The sequence below is a fragment of the Syngnathus leptorhynchus genome, chromosome 22 (assembly GCF_054491065.1).
Source record: "Syngnathus leptorhynchus isolate UIUO chromosome 22, UIUO_Slep, whole genome shotgun sequence".
In the NCBI taxonomy this organism is placed as follows: domain Eukaryota; kingdom Metazoa; phylum Chordata; class Actinopteri; order Syngnathiformes; family Syngnathidae; genus Syngnathus; species Syngnathus leptorhynchus.
The window spans coordinates 5,173,337-5,181,826 of NC_141216.1; the positions used below are offsets into that span (position 1 = coordinate 5,173,337).

Below are 8,490 nucleotides of genomic sequence, written 5' to 3' on the forward strand. Positions count from 1 at the left end.
GGAAGAAGAATTCTCATTGGTCCTCCTGCCATCTATCTGCTTCTCTAATTGGCCTCATGGCACTTCTTCCTGTCGCGATAATCTCCCATCAACCATCTGTTGTGCATTTCCTTTGCAGCAGTATATTAGAAAAAATAATATATATTAAAATAAAAGTTATGTATATTTCAGAGGATGTTGGCAATATCAATCTGCTAATATATAAAGATGACACACCATCTCTCCTGGTGTTTCTCAGGACACATTTTGGACATAAACACAAGTGACTGTTTATTGTTGCACTCACTAGGGAATAAAAAAACAAGCGGCACAAAAGAAGTAATAATACTTTCCGAGAAAAGCTGATCCAATTATGTCGGAAACAACGCGAGGATTAAAGTTCAAATCACTCATTTGCAAAGACAAAGTAACACTAGGACAAAAAAAATGAGTGTAATAATGAAGTTGACTGAATTATTGATAAGATTTAGATTACAAGTAATGTATCCTTGATTCCGCCATTTTACACACTTGCTTGACCAGTTGCCATTTTAATTCTTCTATCATTTTTGCAATGTCATTTAGAATAAAAGCTTTTTTGAAATTCATTGATATTTGTCAGTTTTGCTAATCTTACATTTCATTGTCAGAAATGTTAAAAAAAGACTAATCATAGGTTCCCTTTTGGTTTTTCTTGTGATTTCACCAATTCATTTCCTTGCCCTGACAATAAATGCAAACTTTGCATAATTTATGTTAAAATAAACACTTCATTAAGCTTGAGTGCCTCCGTTGAGCAATTTAAGTAGCGTCACGGCAGCACCTTTGCAAAATGCAGTGTTTCTAGCAAATCAAAACATCTGCACGTCGATTTCACAAATGCACGACTTGACTTTTTGCGCCGCGACATCCATTAACCCTTCAAATGTGTGATCTTTTGGAAGCGTCCGGCCTCTGAACTGAGGACAATTGAGCTAGTCGACCCCTAAATAACTTGGCCGCCTCATCTCGATCACATTAAATTTTGAAGCTGTTCCCCAATGTAATAAAGTTGGAATTGATTGCATGGGAAGCCTGCAGCTTCTTAAAAGCAATAATGCATCTATTCACAATCCAAAAAAGCACATTTGACCCTAAACTGGGTGACCATGAATTTGTAGTTGAACACACCCACCAAGATATAAATATTGGGACTCCATGCCTAACTTTTAGTATTGAAGAAGCCTTATGGAAAATAATTATAAAAATAAAATTAAAAGTTTTCTACAAACAGGAACAGTCCAGTTGCTTTGATTAAACCTTTTCGGACCATAAGCAATAATAAGACAGTTAATTGATGAGCTAAAATGGAGCTCGATTGGGGAAAGTAATGATTTTAATGAAAGTGTATTTCATTTGTGCAGTCAGGCACTCCGGAAAGGCTCGGTTAAGCGGTCTTTTGTTTATTTACATTACAATACCGCCACCCTGTGGCCATCATGCGAACATTACAACTGATTTAAAATTTTCTACGGAATCTCCATTTAGACAAACTACAACGCTGTGATTTTTTTAAAATATACATTTTTAATCGACATTTTTAAACCTATAACTAGTACTTGTTGCTCACATTGTTAACTATTATTGACTCAAAGTATTAGACAAAGTATTTACAGCCACGAAGCTCAAAGACGTCCGTAATAAAGCAATCGTATTCGAATGTTCGATAGGTTCATTTTTGTTATAAAGAGTGATAAAAACCAATTGTGTGACGTTCGCAAGAACGTTTGAACAGCTAAAATAATGCTTGGCCAAATTGCATAAACTTCATGTAAATTTGTTTATATATTTAATATTTGGCGATCCCGATTGTCAGCGCCGCTGGTGTAGTGGTATCATGCAAGATTCCCATTCTTGCGACCCGGGTTCGATTCCCGGGCGGCGCACGTTTTTTTTAAATTGCCTACACCTTTTATTGATCGTTATTTATCTACATTTTAGACATGCCTTTGACGTGTTTAAAAATCCCCATACCATTTACTGTTAACTCTGTATTCTCGCTACCCACCACAACCCCCGCCCTCCCCGAAATGTTCTGCAGAATCGTCATCTTTGAAGCGTGTCGTCTTCTGTGTCGCGCGATCCATCATCAAGAGTTTACTAACGCACATCTTAAACGTAATTGTTAAAGCGTTACACTCAAACTTTACATTTATTCATTTAAAATGCATCCCATATATGCACCGCACACTATGAGGTAATCATGTGTCGTAGTGACGAGCATTGCCTAGTAACTCCGCTGACAGCCCAAACAAGCCAGTCCAAATGTCCGAGTCTCCGAGCTCGCCAGCCCAACAGCCGGCGTGTGAAAATACGGACGAGCCGTGTGGCATGTGTCCATCCTGCCTCTTTGTCACCTCCACAACAAGCGAGTCCTCGCCCACGTCGCTGAACCTGTGGAAGATCTCTGACGAGTCCCGCCGGAGTTTTATTGTGGGGATGTTGTTGCGGTGCAAGAGCGTGCCTGTGCTGGAGAACATCCAAAACTCGTTGCGCCTCACCTCCTGGAACTTGCTCAGCTACGCGCCCAGCAAGGGCAATACTTTGCCGGAGCTTTACGCGCGGCTAGAGCGCAAGACGCGCCCGGCGCCCTTGATCCAGGAAATCTGGGAATGGTTCAACCAAAGTCCGGAATGGGTCCAGATACGCTACCTTTGCCTGTTGCTGCTACGGTGCGACCCGGAACTGCTAAGTATGGCCAAGAATCTCATCAGTGTGGTGGTGACCAAGCTCCGGCGAGAGCTGGACGGTAAGATTAAAAAAAAAAAAAGTATTGGGTACTTGTTGAGGTTTCCGATAACAGTACTCGAGGCAAAAATACCTATATGACATTGAGACCTATTTTGCAGTTGATACTTTCATAACCACATGCTGCTTCACAAGAAATTATAATCCAGTTAGTTTTTCTGGTGTGTTTTACAGAGCAGAGTTGCACAAGTACACAACAAAACCTAGCCAGCAGAGATGAGACAACAAAAGCTGAATTTTTTCCTCTCCTTCCGGTCCTACCTGCGATCTCAAGATTTTTGTTAGGACTCAACAGAAACCGAGACTTCATCAGCAAACTTCCCTCTGATTTGTCCAAGAGGATTTTGGGTACGTTCACATGTTTTGATTTGTCCTTAATATGCTAATTATCCTTGCATTTAATCATAATAACTCATTTGCAATTAATTTCTTTGGAAAATGACGATTAACATTTTTGTTGTTTGTGTCGTTTGTTTGGTCACTTGTTGCTCAGCAATTTGTTTCATCACTTGTTGCCACACAATTTTGTTGTGTCACTTGTTGCTAAGTAGCGTTCACAGAGCACTTGCTGTGCCATCATCATCATCATCATCCTCATCATCATTGGTGATGCTCACCTAAAGTCAGATTGGATTATATGTGGATGTTGTATGTGGAGTCAGGGCTGCTCGATGAGACGATCCTGAAGCGTTGCATGAGGGTATGCAAGACCTGGAAGCAACGGGCATGGGAGACCATGGAGGAGATACGCTTCAGGAAGCTCTACCAGGAACAGGTGGAGGCCATGATGAAGGTTGGTGAGGTGGCGCTGATGATGATCATCAGGTTTTTGGTGTTGTTGACGGGACGGGTTTGTTTTTAGCGCTACAAAGGTGTTCAAATGGTCAGTCCTTCCTACGCGAGGATAGTGGACGTCGCGGTGCCGGCCGAGGAACATGAGAGCGGGGAAGTGAAGTCGAAACACGTAAGGCATCCATCGGCCGATCGGTCGGCTTGTGCGTTGGCAGGAATCCCAATAAATTGATGTTTTCGTAGATGTGGCCCTTTGAATCGGCCTACGCCAACAACATCCGAACTAAGACGGTGCGGATGGAGGAGCGCAACATTTACTGCGGCCCGTATTTCACCTCTGTGCTGATTGACACGTGAGAATCTAACACACAGGTGTCAAACCCAAGGCCCGGGGGCCAGATACGGCCCGGCAGATCATTTGATGTGGCCCGTGAAGACAAATTGTGCATCTAATTCGTGTCATTACTAGAATTGCAAATTGTCTTCACATATTTTTTATTTTTATATATATTTGACCAGTTTTTACTCGTCTGATTTGAGTTATTTGTCAATTTGATTTGTCGCTTTTACTAGGTGCTTATGCATTTAGAATGGCCCTCCGAAAGAACCTATGACAACAATGCGGCCCGCGAAAAAAATGACTTTGACACCCCTGACCTAACAGATGAACTTTATTTTGACCACCTGACCATGTCACGATGGTGTGTTGACTTTTTCAGCGAAGATCCCCATCGTGTGGTAGATTACAAGGGCGGGCCTATGCTAAGCACAGCGTCCAAGGACCGCGCCGTGCGGCTGTTGTACGTGGGGGCCGCGACCAAGCAGGTGGGGCTGATGAAAGGTCACGTGGGCAGCATCCGTGTTGTCCTGCTATGCCCCGAGCGCCAACTGGTCATCACGGCCAGCTGCGACACCAGCATCAGGTAGGCGAGAGGATATCCGCTCGTTTCGATTAATGTCGTTTACCATTGTGTGTCGATGTGTTGTAGATGTTGGAGCGTAAGGACGGACCAATGTGTGTTGGTGCTTTATGGTCACTCCAGCATGATCAACTGTCTTGACATCCATGCCGATAGACTCGTGTCAGGTGCCAAAGATTGCACCGCCAAAGGTAGATAGTCTGGATCAAATGGCCATGATGTGGAGTCCCTCAAGGGTCAATCCTTTGACCCCTTTTGTTCAGTCTGTATAGCGTTTGGGGAAAACAGATAAATTCCCGTGTCCCCATCTTTGGATTTTTATATACCCTCCCAGTTTGGAGTCTCCAGACAGAGAAGCACCTGGAGGACTTTAACTTCAAGCACCGCAGTTCTGTGCGCTGCGTGAAGATCAACGCCACCGCCGTGTTCAGTAGCTGCGACCGAGGTGTCGTCAAACTATGGGACGCTGAGAATGCTTCGCTGCTCAGGGTGAGAGTCTTCGCTATTTTCTGAAACTCGTTCGTGCTAATTTACGCTGGGTTAGGTGATCGACGCCCACAGCAGCGCCGTCCGATGCATGTTTGTGGACGAGTGGCACCTCCTGTCCGCCGACACCAACGGTCAGGTGATGGCCTGGAGCAGCCGATGTGAAACCAAAGGATGCCTCATGACTGTCAGTCATCCAAAGTAAGCTCTGACCAGGCAGATGTTTTCAAACTGATATGATTTGAAACTCCGTTGACTGATTGGTGATTTCTACAGGGAGGTCAAATCTCTGACCCTGGCTTATCTTCGAGTGGTCACGGGCTGCGTGGACGGAAAGATCCGTATCTTCAACTTCCTGACGGGAGACTGCCTGAGGACCATCGTGGTGGAGGCCGAGACAACCGGTCGTATGTTGTCGCTGCATTTCTGCGAGAACAAGTTAACCTCAGCCTCACTAAAACATCACGTACGTTGTAAACGGTATTTTGAAGTCTTCTTCTGCTTTAGCATTTTAGTCAACGCGACGAGTTGTGTGAAGCTCTACCAGTTCGCCAAAGTTTTCTGGGATTACGAGGAGCCGGCGGACGAGGCGAGTTGTGCTTCGATCAAGACGCCATCGCCCAAACCGAACCCTGCCTCCACCTCTGCCAAGCCAAAGCACGTGTCTACAGATGAAGGTGAGTGACTGTCGGGTTTTATCCGCTCAGCACAATCTTCTAATTTTTCTTGTTTTTCGCGCAGTCACACGGAAATTGAAAAGCCTGCTTGAGCCTTTGACGCCCAACATCAGCCAGCGTACACGCCACGTGAGCCAGATAACCAGCCGCCGCTCAGAGGACAGCCAGCCACATTGCCACCGCCGCCAACCTTTGACACCCGTCCGGAACCTGCCGCGGGCTGTCAGTCAAAGTTTTACCACCAGACTTCCCCAAGTCATGACAAATCGTGCGAGAAGCAGGAATACATTGTGAAGGTTTGTTGTGTAGCATTTTCAGTTCTGATTCCTCAAAATGATTGGTCAATAACCTTCTGATCTTGAACATTGTTGGAATTTCTAAATAGTTCAAAATGTCTAAATACCTAATTGTCAGTAGTCACATGCCCACGCAATAATTTATTATAATTTCATTAAGTCCACTAGAGGTCAGTATAGTATCATTGAATGCTACAATTTTGATGCTGATTATTTTATATGCTTCACTGTTTTTTCCATATCCCCCCCCCCCCCCCCCCATTATCATTCCATTCAAGCATTTCTGCTGAAATATCCATTCCCATTTTCATGGGTAGTTGAGATAGAAAGCCAGCAATTCCAAATAATTTATAATCATTAGTCTCGGCCAACGAGCTCCCACCCACCGTCTGAACCGCAAAGTTCTCAGTCATTCCTTACAAGTCAATCCTGTTCAGCTTCTGGTGGAAGATGAAGTGAAGTCATCATCAGAGGGATGGGGCGACCTATACCCCCGCCCCCCCCTCCCTCTCCACCATACTGCCCTCTTGGCCCACTGCCTCCGGGGCGTCATTAGACTTGAGGATCAAGGGTGGAAGGCCCCCACAACCCCCTTTACATTGACAGCATCGGAACAGCTGGGAACAACAAAGAACTAAGGTATAAAGGCTCTTGTCCGTGGATAATAGAGTGCAAAATCCTAGTAAGAAAAGAAGGCTCTGGTTTTATGTATGCATGAGGCAAAAGTTTGACAGAATTGACAGGTGAGGTCTTAAGGGTCACAGGATCAAAAAAAGGACTGTTTCTGTCCTCGTCTTCAAAGGCGTCGTACATTTGCATCACAGTTCATTTGTCAAATTAATTGTTCACCCCGTTTTTGGTCACGCTGTGTCAGTGGCAAAGCTTTGACCAACAAATCTCTTGTCAAGTCATTTGAAGGCGGCATCGGTCAGGGTCAGCGTATTTGCGGGTTGCATCCGAAGGCTTCATTTTTAGGCCACACTTAAAAGACTAATTTTGAAGAAGGTTGCATTTGTAGATGTCACATTTGAAGGCAAAGAAATTCCTAAACACGTGACATTGCAGATTTCATTACGCCCCAGTTTGAAGTGGCATTCTTGCATTGTCCACCAGGGGTCCAGCTTTAGCTACAGCTTGACCTCCGCAGGCCTTAAAGCCTTGACTCCATTACCAAGTCTGATAACTCTATTTGCATTTTTCGACAGATCGACTGAAGCATAACCTTGGAATCAGTTTCAATGTTGTCACTATATGCTTTTTATTGTGTAACAACGGGCCCGTGTGAAAGGGTTCATTATGGGGGCGTCATTGGCCGAAAGCTCCAGACGCATGGCGACCAATGTTAAGTAGTCATAATTTCACTATTTTCTCACGCGTAAATGCGGAGACGTGAAAGTCAAAGGTCAGCTGCGTAAAACTTCACCGTGCAGAGGTCATTTGGTGCAGTTGGTGGAGGGGCGGGGGGTGCTGTTGTGGAACAAGAAGGCGATTCATGGAGAGTGAGTGGACTTCCTCAAGCGTGGTGACATTTCATGTGTCACCTCTTTGGAGTTTTAACGCCATTGCTAATACTGAAGGACGATAAACGAGCTAACACTTAGCTTATCTGACCAACTTGGGCTGGCTGATTTTTTTTATTTCTAATCAATGTTAACCCCTTCACTTGTTGAATGAGTAAATATCTGACATTTTTAAAATGTTTTTCCCTTTCTCTGATGTGCTTTATTCCGATTTAAAAGTTGTATCCTTGACATTTAAAATGTACAAATGTAATCTAACAATAAAATAAGATCACAATGCATTGCTCAACTGGTCTGTTTTTAGCATTATCTCTCATGCTTTTTTATTCTCAAGTAAAGTTATAAAGCAAGGAGACCTCAGCAAAATATTTATTTGGAAGCACATACCACGGGGTCAAAGGTCAACAACATGTCGATAAATTTCAGCTTTTACAATATTGAAACTGGGCACCATGTCTGAAGTGTTCAACATGATTGATTGAATAAAGTGGATTAATCATTTTTATGAAATTCCATATCCACAAATCCAAATTTAGTCACTTAAATTAATTCATGTATATTAGTAATTTTGTTTCTTTGTCATCTCTAAATTTAAATAGTAATGTTCATTCAGGATTGTTAAAAAAAAAAAGTGGCGCAATGTGGGAGTTAACGCGAGTTTGCGACGACGACGCTTTCACGTCGCCATGGAAACGAAAGCTGTGTCGCGCCGGAAGTGACGTAGTACCGCCAAAACATGGCCGACTAAGCATTCTTCGAGAGACACGTGAACTTGAACATATTTTTGGTCATGTTCCAGGTTGGTATTCTTTCCAAATTACACAGCATATTCTCTTTACATTGTTACTCTGACTTTTAATGCCAAGTTAATGCTCATTCACCACAACCTGGAACGAAAAACCGAATGATACCTGACAGGTTAGCTAGCATAAGGCAATTTCCTTTGATGTCAAAGTACGTTTGATTACAATTTTTGTATTATTATTTTGTGTGTTTGATTGTTTGTTTGTTTGTTTACAGATTTGTAGAAGAC

The 8,490-nt window shown here is 43.4% G+C and overlaps 1 protein-coding gene and 1 non-coding gene across 2 annotated transcripts; both read left to right on the forward strand.

Annotated features, from left to right (window-relative positions):
• Window positions 1-1,833: 1,833 nt before the first annotated feature.
• On the forward strand, window positions 1,834-1,904 carry trnag-ccc (transfer RNA glycine (anticodon CCC)). The gene has a single exon. It is a non-coding gene; the product is annotated as a tRNA-Gly (tRNA).
• A 304-nt stretch (window positions 1,905-2,208) lies between these two features.
• Window positions 2,209-7,728, forward strand: fbxw10 (F-box and WD repeat domain containing 10). The gene is made up of 12 exons (XM_085904765.1): window positions 2,209-2,767; window positions 2,941-3,114; window positions 3,429-3,559; window positions 3,629-3,730; window positions 3,802-3,911; window positions 4,278-4,481; window positions 4,548-4,669; window positions 4,813-4,967; window positions 5,023-5,165; window positions 5,241-5,402; window positions 5,472-5,641; window positions 5,706-7,728. The coding sequence occupies exons 1-12, from the start codon at window positions 2,284-2,286 to the stop codon at window positions 5,933-5,935; spliced, it is 2,187 nt and encodes a 728-aa protein (XP_085760891.1). The 5' UTR covers window positions 2,209-2,283; the 3' UTR covers window positions 5,936-7,728.
• The last annotated feature ends 762 nt before the right edge of the window (window positions 7,729-8,490 follow it).